Source organism: Capra hircus, chromosome 11 (genome assembly GCF_001704415.2).
Source record: "Capra hircus breed San Clemente chromosome 11, ASM170441v1, whole genome shotgun sequence".
In the NCBI taxonomy this organism is placed as follows: domain Eukaryota; kingdom Metazoa; phylum Chordata; class Mammalia; order Artiodactyla; family Bovidae; genus Capra; species Capra hircus.
In genome coordinates this window covers 104,606,664-104,619,251 of record NC_030818.1, presented here as the reverse complement: position 1 = coordinate 104,619,251, position 12,588 = coordinate 104,606,664, and the positions used below count along the sequence as shown (strand labels likewise).

Sequence of the window (12,588 nt, the reverse complement as noted above, 5' to 3'; positions counted from 1 at the left end):
AGGAACCATGGGTGGGGCCCTGGGCACCTGGGGTACGCTGGAGGCAAACACATGGAAAACCCTACAAGCCTCGCAAGCGCCTCGCAGCTGAGCCTGGCGCAGGGCAGCCTTGGGCCGACCCTCCAGGCTGGAGATGGGCTGAGGGCTGTGCCCACCTGGCACATGTCCCCACGCCTCCTTCAGAGGTGGCCGAGCACGTGAAAAAGAAGCGTCTTTGAGGACAAGGCGTGGAGCCTCAGAACCAACGCTCCTGGGACCCCCACCCCCAGAGGGGCCACCCTTCCTCCTTCCAGGACGGGTGCACCCAGGCGGCCCCCTCTCTCTGTCCCCCAGGGAGGCCGAGTGCTGGGCAGGGAGGTGCGTGGAGTAGAGGAGGCCTGGAGGGCTCAAGCCACGCGGGCGCGACGGGAGTCCTGGGGCAGAGAGGCAGGCAGAGGGAAGCCCCCCAACATGAGTTGTTGCGGTGGAGAGTGGGGCCAGGCGGCGACTCAGAGGGCAGAGGCGAGGAACTCCGGGCGGGTCTGCGCCTTCAGAGGGCTCCTGTTCTCTCCCCACCCCGTGTGCCCTCGTGGCGGCCGCGAGACAGGCACCCTGTGGTTAGCCCAGCGGCTGGAGGGCAAGGGCCCCCAAGCCCATCTCCCGGTCCCCGGAGCCGGCAGAGCACACTCAGCCGAGTTCCACCGCTCGGCCTGCCTGCGCCCCCCAGTCTCGAGCTGAGCCTTAGGCGCAGTCACTAAACACATTTGTCGGGGGGCGTTCCCTAGCGGTCCAGCGGGTAGGACTCGGGTGCTTTCACTGCCCTGGCCTTGGGTCCAATCCCTGGTCAGGGAACTAAGATCCTGCAAGTTGAGGAGCAGCCTAATAATGATAAAGAGAAATGTGCGTGTGTGGTTGTTACACAGCAGCAGCTGACCGATCCAGTCCTGCTTCTCTCTGTAGGCGGCCTGACTCGTCCACGCCAGCAACCCCACCCCTAAATAGCCCTGTCACTCTAACGGCCATCCCCCACCCTGACCTCTGCCCTGGATCCCATCTCTCCCAGGACACCGGCAGCCCCGTCCACCTCCTCCCCTTCCAAGCGGCCCTGCACCCGCCCTCCCCGCCATCTCCGCTGCTCTGGGGGTTTTCAGGCTGTTTCCTCTTCCGGGACGGCCCTCCCTGATCCAGCGCCACCATAACCTTCCCAGCTCAAACGTCACATCCTCCAAGAAACTCTCCGTGACCCCTCCTCCCCGACCTGCCACAGTTTGCACTTGGCACCTCTGGACACAGTCCTCAGGGGCCACGACTGAACCCGGGCGACCGTGTTGGCGTCTGCCTCGTTGCCTCGGGCTCTCTCCCCAGCTTCCTGGGAAGTGTCGGATGTCGAGGAACGTGGAGGGCGGTGGCGGGGGAAGCACACGCTGTCACACTGGGCTGGCCCCGTCTATTTCCTGCAGATGAGGGCGGGCAGCAGCTGCCTGCCTCGCCATCCAAAGGACCCAGCCCCGGGCCCCCCCCCAAGTCAGCATGCACCCCACCCCCACCCGGGGGACCATAAAGGACCCTGCTGGGCCCACGCCTGCCCAAGCTCCACACCATCAGTGGCCTGGGGTCTCCAGACCCTTCTCAACAAGCAGCAGGGTGTGAAGCCTGCAATCTGGAACTCGATCCTGGGGTCTGGGAGGACCACAAGCCGAGGCTCACGGGGAGGAGCCTGTGGGTGGCCGGCTCACGGCAGGACGGTGTGCGCGCAGGAGGCTGCAGGGGAAGGAGAGCCCACGTCTGCCGGGCACGCACGGCAGTTCCCCTGGGGCCTCGGGCCCTGGCCCCCAGCCGCCCCACAGGGACCCGGCCCCAGCCACCGGTCTTCTCGGGGGGCCCTGGGGAGACAGGAGGGCACGTGCACGTGGCCGTGACTTTCTTTAAAGGTGCCCCTGTCGCCCTCTGTCCCTCCGTCCCGCACAGGGCCGGCTCCCCGGCGGCTCAGGGTGGCCCCGGGGCAGTGCCGCCCACACCTCACCGTCTTTCGGGAGCACGGCCACACGGCTGGCGAGCCCCAGGGCCTCACACGCGTTGATGAACTTTTTCATGCTCAGGAAGCTGCACGTGGGCTGTCTGCCTGCGGTGGGTGGGGGCGGGTGTGGACCAGAGCTGCAGCGTCAGAGCCCCCGGTCGAGGGGTGCCCCGGCCCCCGGCACCACCCCTCACCAGAACGCCCCTGGGCTCCGGGTCAGGGAACCGCAGCCGCTGGTGGGTGACGGGAAGCGTCAGCCGGGAGTGGGGGTCCCCAGACAGGCTCGGGAGGGGGGCCACCCTGCAGGGCCCGGGGGCTGCGGCCCCTGACTCACTGAACAGCAGCAGGGTCCTGGTGGTCCGGCCGGCCCGGCCCAGGCGCAGGTAGACCACGCTGGCGCTGTAGTCGGGGACCATCACGCGGAAGCCCTCCACGCCCCTCACTGGAAGGGAGGAAGGGCAGAGTCCCCTGCTCGCCCCTGAACACTGCGGTCCTTCCAGAGGCCCCCGGGCCCCTACCACCCGCGCCGAGGGGCTGTCCGGAAGGGTAGCAGAGCCCCCCACCCCCAGGCCCGGGCTCCTGGGCACACGCCGGCCAAGCCAACTCTGGGCAACCGTGGGCTGACCGCACATCCTGGCGTCTGTCCCCACCGGCGCATGCTCTCTGGGGAGGACTGCTGGGGGCCATGCAGTCAGGGCTCCCGTCCAGGGTCTTGGGGGCTCAGGCAGCCCTAGACGGCCCTCCCTCAGCCCGCCATGGCCCAGTGGGTACGCACAGGTGTTCCTGAACACCGGCTTCTTCCTGTCTCTCCGCAGGATTAGCGAGTGTGTTTGGCACCCCTGGGACCTGGGTGGGGGGAGCGGGCTGTGAGCTGGGGACCTGGGAGAACTCTCCAGGCTCTGCCATCCTGGGACATTCCAGCTGGGACCCGGGCCGGTCCCACCGCTCAGGGGAAATGCTCCAACACCCCTGCCCCCAGCCCCCCATGGGCTGTGGGGCCTTCTCAAAAAAGCAGCCACTTGAGTTTGACAGCAGGAAGTGATGGGGGTTTGGGGACAGTCCTTGTGGGATTTCCAGACTGACCCTGGGTCTGGTCCCCCCACTGGCCCCCTCCCCTCCCCTGGGCTCAGGGCCCCCCACCCTGGCCCACGCACCGGTTCAAGGCGAGCACCACCTTCAGCTGGCCCACCTCCTGAACCTGCACTACGGACGCGCCCAGCTTCCTCTGGCCTCGGTGCGGCAGCATCCCCTGGGCGTCAGAGGCGACGGCAAGCACGTACCAGAAGCCTGAGAACTGGAGAGGGAGCAGGGCCACGCTGCTCCAGGACCGGCCTGGGTGCCCCGCTGCCTCCCAGGCCGTGGAGGCGGACGCCCAGCTGGTCTGGGACCTGAGGCGGCGCAGCGCAGGGGCCAGGGCGCAGGGTCAGAGCGTCCGGCCCACAGGGACCTCGGGCCCTTCTCCTCCAGCTGGCCCCCATCCCACCGGCTCCCCCGCGTCTGCTCGGCCTGTGCCCGGGGCCGCCCCCACCAGCACCTCCCGCCTGTTGGGGTCTCATTATTCCAGGGCCCGCCTGCTCACCCCGCCTCCCCTCCACCCACGGGCATCTGCAGGTGACTCAGCAGTGCCCATCTCAGAGCTCTGGGCTTGTGGCCCACGGTCAGCAGTTGAGTTTTGAAGCCGCAGCCTGTCCCCAGAAGAGGTCCTCAGGACCAGCAGACCAGTGCCCAAGCCCCCCACCAGCCCGTCCCGGGCTTCAGAGGTTCTCTGCCTGCTGCCCTCACCCAACCCGGCCCCGGCACCCGGTGAGGGCTCCACGAGGCTCACCTTGCGCCAGTTGAGGTTGTGGGACTCTTGGGGGAGCTGCTCCTGTGCCCGGGGGCCCCCACCCAGCCCCAGCAGCAGGGCCAGCAGGGCCGGCCGCCAGCCCAGCCCCATCCTCACCACCTCAGCTGCCTGCCTGGACGGTGCGCTTAAATGCCCAACCTGCCAATCCTGCCGTGGGCGTCAGCCAACCGCAGCCATGAGCCGGCCTCGGGGGCCCACGGGGAGGGGTCTTGGGCCCTCCCCCTGCAGGCAGGGCCAGCCCTGCCCTTGGCCCTTGGAGCCAGCCTGGGACACCCCAGAAGACAGAGGCCTCGATCCCGAGGTCACCTCCTGGGCCTCGGGTCACCGAGTGTCCCCTGGAGCCATGGTACCTGGCAGGGAGGTTGTTGGTGCTCTTGTCCTAACCCCACGCCCACCCCGGGGGGACAAAGGCTGGACGGGGCAGAGTCACTCCACGGGGCATGCACGCAGGAAGTGGGGTCTCTGAGGGCGGGGCCCGGGCCATGCTGGTGCTGACACTGGGGCCGCCTGCGTGATGCCTTTGGCAGGTCTTGACATGTGTGCACACGCAGTGTGCATGTGTGTGCGTGTTTGTGTGTGCTCACATATGTCTGTGTGTGTGTACACCCAATAACAGCAGAGTGAGAGGTGACCCCCGCCCCCCGGCGGCCCCTGCCCCTGCCAGGACTTCAGGACGCAGGAAGACAGACTCAGGCTCTCTGGTGTCCCTACCCGCACCCCCCGCCCTGCCCCAGGGCCCCAGGAAAAGCCAAGCTCTCATGCCCTGGGCGCCCCAGCCCAGCGCCCTGCCCACACATCACCCAGACCACAGGGTCTAGCTCCAGCTCGGGCGGACAGGGACCTGCTTGGACACACGAGAGACCCCGGGAGAGTTTGTGGAACTGCTTTATTTGAATCCACAGCAAGAGCCCCTGGGAGCAGGCGGCCACCCACCCAGCACCTGGGCGGCTGGGTGAGGAGGGCAGCATCTGGCCAGCCTCCTCCGGGCCCCTGGGGGCTGCAGCGTTCACTGGAAACCAAGAGGAACACGGGTACCCTGGACTCACCCGCAGAGACATCGGCTTCCTGGGGCCCCCAGCCCTGCCCACGGTGGAGCCTCTGGACAAGAGGGGCCCGGGGCACCCTGGACTCGCCCGCAGAGACATCGGCTCCCCGGGGCCCCCAGTCCTGCCCACGGTAAAGCCTCCGGACGAGAGGGGCCTGGGACACCCAGGCGCCTCCTGCCACACAGAGGGGAGGGGTGCTAGGGGAGGCTGCTTACCGGGAAGACCTTGCGTGCACAGGTGACTGGGGAGGAAAGGGGCCACAGTGAGGATGGCTGGCCCCTCGCCCACTGGCACCCGGGGCTCCACACACCGCCTGCCCCATCCACCCGCAGGTCTGACGCTGGGCATGGAGCAGGCGACCCCTTGAAGCCCCTCTGAGCTCAACCTGACTCCCCAAGGCCAGGAAGGTCCTCAAGCCGGCAAACAGCCCCCCAGCGTCTGGCGACACTCACAGTCCCTCTGGAGCTCGGCCTGCTGCTGCGACAGGAAGCCCAGGCTCCGGCTCCACTTGGCGAAGCGGCCCAGGGCCTCCTGACTGGCCAGGGCCGTCCGGCCTGCGGGGGAGGCGGGAGAGCCAGGTGGAGGTGGGGACGAGGAGGGGCCCACCCCCAGAACCCGACAGGCCCAGGACTCCCTGCCCTCTGAGCCCAAGGCTCTTCGCCACGTGCAGCCCCCGCCCGCCCCCTCCAGCTGGGACCGGAGCAGGGAGGGGATGTGCGTGGGGAGGGGGCGCCCTGGAGGCAGGCGCAGGGCCAGGGCCAGTGGTTTCTGGCCGGTGGGATGAGGCTGGTGGGAGGGGGCGGAGCCCCGTGCACTCACTGTACAGCTCCACGGTGCTGAAGGCCTCCTCCTGGGCCTCCAGCTGCGTGAACACTATGGCGTAGTCCCTGAAGTTGGTGCCCAGCACCCGGTACTCCAGCACGCCCAGGGCTGGAGAAAGGTGCCCCCAGGGGATGGGGGTGCGTCAGGCCCCAGGGGACCAAGAGCCCCCAGGCTCGGTCCGCTCGGCCCCCCGCCCCCACCCAGCCCCAGCACACAGGCTCTCCAGGTGGTTGGGGGATGGCAGGTGAGCCCCAGCTCTTCCCGGGTCACCTTCCTCAGATCCGGTCCCCATGGGGGCAGAGGACACCCCCATCCGCGCCCACCTCCCGAGACACCATAGCTGGAAGATCGGGGTCCCGCTGAGCTGCTGGCCAAGGACTGGCCCCGAGCACCTCCCAGTTCCCAGAGAAGCGCCCCTAGAGCTGGGGTGGAGCTGCCCCTCCCTGTCGCAAGGGGCTGACCCCGCACACAGGGGCCTGGGGACACAGCTGGCATGGAAGGCCCAAGGCCACTGGGGGCAGAAGGCAGCCGGACGGCGGTCAGGGGACTGGAGGAGTCCCCACGCTGCCTGGAAGGACTGCGGTGGCCGTCATCCTTACAGGGATTCCTGAAGACCCATCCGGAATTTTGTCTCCGCAGCTCCACAGCCTGCAGGTGGCAACTCTCCAGCCTGGAGCACAGAAGGATCCGTCGTCACCCAGGCCCAGGGGCAGAACCGCCCGGACCCGGCCAGCGTGGCTGCAGGGGGCTGCCCCTCGGGGGCCTCAGTTACCCAGAAACCCTGCTGTCAGCCGCAGGTGGCCCGTCGGGGCAGCAGGCTGGCTGGGGACCTGCAGAATTGGCTGCTCCCTCCCAAGGGACCTGCTCTGTCAGATCCACATGGAGAAAACCTGGGAGCACCACTGAGGGCGTGAAAGGAGCCTGAGACAAACGGGGTCTGCAGTTTGGGGCAAAGCGGCTCCAAGTCTGAAGAGGCCAGTGTCCCTAAGCCATCAACCCGCAAAATGAGCAGCAAGACGAGCTCACAGCCAAGTTCCCTGCAAGACCCAGGAGTCACGAGGAAAAGCCCGAAAGGAGCCTCACCAGCAAGAACCGGCCGATCCCTAACAATACGTACCGCGGAGCCACGAGAGGGGAAGCAGCCAGACTCACTGGCGCAGAGGCGGCCTGATCGAAGGAGCAGAGCAGAGAGTCCAGAAATGAAGCAAAGTGCCCAGGAGGTTAGCTCGTCACGAAGCGAGCATCTCCGGCCAGTGGAGGGAGAGGGACCCTGGGTGACGGTACAGGGCAGCTGGGCGCCCATCAACGGTCACACCTTGCAGGTCCCCAGGACGTAGCCCCGAGCAGCTCAGAGATCAGAGGCCTCTCAGCTCCAGGGAGGTGGAAAGACCTCCTCACAACTACATCACAAGACCCAGAGGCCTTAAAAAGAAGCCGGAGTCACATCTACACAAACACAGAAAGAACTCTTCCTACCAAAAACTGCTCGAAGGTGTGAGAATAACAGACTGGGAAATACATTTGCAACGAACCTTATCACAGACAGTAGCCAAAATCACCAATACCTAAGCGTTCTTGCATGTCAATAAGAACCTACCCAGGGACAAACATGCAAAAGATGTGAGCAGACCCTGGGCTGCGGAGGAGCCCCAGAAGGACAGGCCCCGAGACGCCCCCTCCCTTGCGATCAGAGGAGGCAGTAAAAAGAACCGTGGGGCCGTCGGTCACCCGTCAGACGGCCACCCAGTCTCACAGCAGCTCGGGGCACCCGCCTCGTGTGACTCGGGGAAAGGGCAGACGCACTTCAGCTCCAGGGGTTTGTTCCTCCCAGGCCAGGGCACCAACGTCCGCACCCCTAGGTGTGTTTCCAGGTGCGAAAGACTAGAGACGGCTGTCTGCCCGTCAGCAGAGCCCTAGAAGGCAGCCCAGGGGAGTATTACTCGGCTGTGAAAAAAGTTTCTCAGAAAAAGTCACATAGAGTCAGCAGATGACCCAATAATCCCACAATCTGGGTGTGTCTCCAAAAGAAAACAGGGTCTCAAAAAGATATTTGCACACCCGTGTCTACAAGGCCCAAAAGCTGGAAGCAATCCAGACATCCATCAACGGATGAAAGGGAGCTGGATGTGGTCCACCCTTGCGGTGGAATATTACTCAGCCTTCAAGAAGGAAATCCCAACACAGGCCAAAACATGGGTGAACCTGGAGAATGCCGTGTTCCGTGAGATAAACCAGACACAAGACAGACGTAGGGACCTGCCCACCCTGTCCTACCTCAGTGGTAAAGAGTCTGCCTGCCAAAGCCAGAGACCAGGGCTCGGTCCCTGGCCTGGGGGGTCCCACGTGCTGCAGAGCCCGTGTTCCAACACAGGAGAGAGGCCTGTGCAACTGAGAGCGGCCGTCGCCCCACACCCCCAGAGAAAGCCGGCACAGCACCAGAGACCCAGCAGGGCCAGAGTGAGCATAAGGACACCAACAACATTTTTCCTTTGAAAAAAGACTGTTGCAGGATCCGCTCACGTGAGGCCCTAGAGGAATCAACCCCACAGAGACGGAAGCAGATGGTGCAGCCAGGGGCTGCGGGAGCGGACGGGGAGTGGGTGTCTGGTGGGCGCGGGGGTCAGTCTGAGAAGGTGAGAAAGTTCCGGAGATGGCGGTGAGGCTTGCACAAGGCGGGCGTGTTAGATGCCCTTGAACTCTGCACTTAAAACGGTTACGGTGGTGAATTTCATGTTAGGGTTATCTTTCCACAGCTTTTAAAACTTTAAGAAAGGCAAAAGAGAATAAAATCTTAAATGTTTCAAAAGCGGGCAGAGAACCCCGGGGGCTGACACCAAACTGTGGCCTGCCTGAATACTTAAGAGACTTGCACGTTGCTGAACATCTCCGAGGGGCCATCACAGATCAAAACCAGGGGCTGCCTGTCGGGAGGGGGCCGCTGCCTGAGGAGGGGAGGAAAGACCCCTGCTGTCCACCTCCCCGTTTCATTTTTTTTTTGGCTGCATGGTACAGTTTGAGGGCTCTTAGTTCCCTGGCCAGGGATCACACTGGGGCCCTTGGCAGTGAGAGCACAGCGTCCTCACCCTTGGACCCCCAGGGAACTGCCAGGGGACTCTGACCTTCGAACCAGGTAAGTGTGTTTCCTATTTGAAGACCAATACGTGAAACTCACCTTAAATCACAAAACGAAGCGCCCTCTTGCCCGTCCTTGGGCCCAGCTGTCAGGGTGCGCCCTGCAGCCGGGCCTGGGCCCCGCCGCTTCCGCCCGGTGTGGCCCAGGTCCTCAGACACACTCGCCTCCACGCAGCAGGCAGCAAGGCCGCTGACCGACGGCACCCACAAGCAGACGCCAGAAAGGGCTGGGAGGCCCCTGCCCCTGCAAGCTCCCTCGTCCCATCACCATCCACGGCCGTCCCACGGGGCCTGGCCTTCCGGATGCCAAGCTTCCGTGTTTGGATGGCTTTTTGCCAGCCTTGTTAGGACTCTCTGAGCCACGTGGCTTTGGGGCTACAGCCCACGATGCGTGTGAGCCTGTGTTCACCCAGCACAGTGGGGCCCCCGCCCCAAGTCCCATGCCCTCTGTCCTGGCTTGTCCACGGCCAAGCCACCCCCGCTGGGAGGCAGCTGCAGAAGGCTCGGCTGTGGGAAGGAGCAGGGCAGACGGCCTCCTCTCGGGACCAGGCTGCTGGCCGCTCAGGCTGCGTGATGATGCCAGGGTCGGGGTGGTGCCCACCAGCCATCTTGAGCGACAGGCGGGGACTTGGACACTTCAGTGACGTGGGTCCTCGGGGCTTCGTGGTCTCTGGGCTCCCCCAGGGGCCCCCGGACCATGTGGGCTCAAATGCACGGACCCACCTTGAGCAGCCACTCATGAGGGCCTTGAGCAAAGAAGCGGCCTCTCCTGCTGACCGGAGCTGCTGCCAAGCTGCCCAAGGGCCGGGGCGGAGGGGGCGGGCAGAGGCTGTGCCAGTCTCGCTGGAGAAGGCATGAGTCCCACCCAGGGTGCCCCCCAGCCGGAGCCCAGGACCCGGAGACCCGGCAGAGGGTGGAGCTCACAGCAGAGCCTGGTGCAGAGGGAGGGGAGGGCGGGCCAGCCACCCAGCCGTGCCCCCCGGCCACACCCACCTGTGCCGGGAAGCCCGCATCTTCAGGGTGTTCTGGGACGTCAGCATCACCTCGACCCCCTCGACGCTCTTCGTGGCCTTCTCCAGCGCAAAGTCCTTCTCCCCCGAGGCCACGGCGAGGACGTACCAGGACCCCATGAGCTGAGGGAGGGGACGCAGGTGAGGGGCCGTCCCTCCAGCCCCAGCCCAGCCTCCTGCAGCCCCTGTGGTCCGGGGGGCGCCAGGGGAGCCCGGAGACCACAAAGGCCCGAGGACTCATGTGGCCCCAGGCCCGCGCCAGCGCGGGGGAGCCGCCACCTGCTGAGGGTCCAGCCTCCCCAGCCACACGGCCCGGGCACTGGGCGCTGAGACCACAGCCAGCAGGGCGGCCAGCAGCGCTGCGCGCATCCTCACGAGGTCCACACACCAGCAACCTGCCCGGGCCCGGGCTGAGCCGCCCTTCCTCCTCTGGACGCCCGTTTATATGGCTCTGAACACAGTGATGTGGGCGGCTGCTCATGGCCAGGCTCCCTCCTGCCTCTCTCCTCATCCTCCAGCCGCGCCGGGGAGCAAGGAGGGGCTGGACCGTGTGCGGGGCCCCTTCCACACGGACACCTTCGTGCCAGCCCGGCTTCTCCAGCGCCCTCCACTTGGAAGCTTCCAGAATGAGCATCCTGCCCTCAGCTGCACCATCCCCTCCCTTCCAGGGAGCCAACGCTGTGTCGCTCAGTCTAGGAGGGTCCGAGGCCCCGCTCTTGAACCCAGGCCAAGGTCGCTTCCGAGAAGAGAGGCAAGAACAAACAGTCCCTCCAGAAGCTGCGGTTTGGGGCATCTTTCGTTTTAGGCATTAAAAATACAAAAAGGTCCCCCCCCTCGCCATTCTTTGAAAGCTCCCACATGCTCCTGGCCCACCCCCCTTCCTGCCCGACTGGCCCTTGTCTCCTGCCCCACCACGGCCGGCACCCAACTGGAACTCCTTGTGCCATCCGCCGCCCACCCGCCATCCGGACCTGCCCACTCTCTGGCAGCCTCACTGTGATGCCTCCCACCTCTGCTCACCATGAGCCTGGCCAGGCCCCCAAGGCCACATGAGAGCTTTCCCTGGACCGGGGCTGCCCACTCTGGGTCACTGGAAACCAACCCTGCCTGAAAGCAGAGGTCAGAGGGTTTGGCAGGATCTGTCTGAGGCCCCAAAACCCAAGCGGAAGTACCTGGAAGGATGCCCTCCCGGGGAAGGGGGCCCTGCAAACCACAGTTCCCTGCCTCCTCTGCTGTCTGGCTTCCAGGGTGCCGTGGACACAGGACAGGCAGCTTGGAAAGTGATGAAAGATAAAGCTGTCTGTCCTGCGGGCCTTCGCAGAAAGGACCTCAGATAAGCCGGTGCCCCACCCCTGCCTCGGAGAAGGCAATGGCACCCCACTCCAGTCCTCTTGCCTGGAAAATCCCATGGACGGAGGAGCCTGGTAGGCTGCAGTCCATGGGGTCGCTAAGAGTTGGACACGACTGAGCGACTTCACTTTCACGTTTCACTTTCATGTATTGGAGAAGGAAATGGCAACCCACTCCAGTGTTCTTGCCTGGAGAATCCCAGGGACGGGGGAGTGTCTTGGGCTGCCATCTATGGGGTCACACAGAGTCGGACACGACTGAAGTGACTTAGCAGCAGCAGCCACCCCTGCCTGGAGACAGCATGCGCCCTACAGGAAAGGGGGCCAAAGAGGGCCCATCACACAGACCTGCAGCGAAGCGTCGCCCTGCCCCCAGGCCTGGAGGACCCCGAGGCCGGGGTCTCCGCACAAACAGCCCAGCATGGGCAGAGGTGGCTCCCCATGGCTCCACAGAGGGGGCCCGGGGGCACTGGATGGGGAAGCGGGCAGGGGCTGAAGGACCCCAGCCCAGGAAGCCGAGCCAGAGTTCCTCCCAGCGCTCTTTACCAGCAGGCTGGATGGATGGGGTGGACGCCAGCCCAGGAGGGGCCCTCAGGGCAGGAGCGGCACGTAGGGCGCTGGCCACAGGCAGCCGTTGGCGGCGGGGCCCAGCTGGGATTTCCCCAGCCGCCCTGTGCCTCTCTGCCAGCCCCCTCCCCCGCTCCACCCGCCGACCCCCCACTCCGCTCCCCAGGAGCAGGCAGCCTGCTGTGCAGACTGGTGGACACTAGGGGGCAACCCTGGGCGCTGAGCCTGGAGGAAGCGGATGGGGATGGTGGCCACTCAGAGCTCAGTGCCTCCCGCATGGCCTCCGACCCAGCGCTGCCCTGGACCTTCCTGCTGGCTCCTGCTCAGCAGCCTCTGGGAGCCCTGAAACCCTCCCTGTGGCCCCCCCCAGCTCTCTTTGTCCGGGCAGCTGTCACCCCCCCTGGCTGGGCTGTGTCCACTTCCGTGTGCCAGCCCATGGCCAGATGTCGGCTTCCTGGCACGACTCGCTGCCCCCCTGGGCATTTCTCCCCAAAGGGAGACCCCGTGCGCATCCAGCAGTCCCCCCCAGCTCAGCACCTGGTAACCACTAATCTTTCCGTCTCTGTGGACTTGCTGTTACGCACGTCCCACAGGGGGCTCCTACATGACGCGGCCTTCGGGGTCTGGCCTCTCACCCAGCACCCTGTCCTCAAGGCTCATCGTGTCCTTATAAGGACAATCTTCCGATGTGTGGATAGACCACATATGTTTATCCATTCGTTGGTGGCAGTTTTGAAGCTTGGCAACCCTTCAGCAGAATCCGCAAGTGCTGACTCACTTCAGTCATGCCCGACTCTGTGCGACCCCACAGACTGTAGCC

At 65.3% G+C, this 12,588-nt stretch overlaps 2 protein-coding genes across 2 annotated transcripts; both read right to left on the bottom strand.

The window, feature by feature from the left end:
• LCN10 (lipocalin 10) lies at window positions 387–3,932 on the bottom strand. The gene is made up of 8 exons (XM_018054748.1): window positions 3,822–3,932; window positions 3,151–3,290; window positions 2,751–2,842; window positions 2,331–2,438; window positions 2,003–2,101; window positions 1,687–1,862; window positions 1,238–1,348; window positions 387–413 (listed from the first exon to the last, which is right to left on the bottom strand). The coding sequence occupies exons 1-8, from the start codon at window positions 3,930–3,932 to the stop codon at window positions 387–389; spliced, it is 864 nt and encodes a 287-aa protein (XP_017910237.1).
• LCN6 (lipocalin 6) lies at window positions 5,300–10,221 on the bottom strand. The gene is made up of 5 exons (XM_018054747.1): window positions 10,132–10,221; window positions 9,836–9,975; window positions 6,310–6,380; window positions 5,708–5,818; window positions 5,300–5,442 (listed from the first exon to the last, which is right to left on the bottom strand). The coding sequence occupies exons 1-5, from the start codon at window positions 10,219–10,221 to the stop codon at window positions 5,300–5,302; spliced, it is 555 nt and encodes a 184-aa protein (XP_017910236.1).

Coding starts and splice junctions, on each gene's coding strand:
- LCN10 (XM_018054748.1), bottom strand. CDS start 3,932: ATGGGGCTGGGCTGGCGGCCGGCCCTGCTGGCCCTGCTGCTGGGGCTG. Junction 3,291..3,821: donor ACAACCTCAACTGGCGCAAG/GTGAGCCTCGTG, acceptor CTCCCTCTCCAG/TTCTCAGGCTTCTGGTACGT. Junction 1,863..2,002: donor GGCCGTGCTCCCGAAAGACG/GTGAGGTGTGGG, acceptor CTGTCTCCCCAG/GGCCCCCCGAGAAGACCGGT.
- LCN6 (XM_018054747.1), bottom strand. CDS start 10,221: ATGCGCGCAGCGCTGCTGGCCGCCCTGCTGGCTGTGGTCTCAGCGCCC. Junction 9,976..10,131: donor GGAGGCTGGACCCTCAGCAG/GTGGCGGCTCCC, acceptor CCCCTCCCTCAG/CTCATGGGGTCCTGGTACGT. Junction 5,443..5,707: donor CAGCACCGTGGAGCTGTACA/GTGAGTGCACGG, acceptor CCTCCCCCGCAG/GCCGGACGGCCCTGGCCAGT.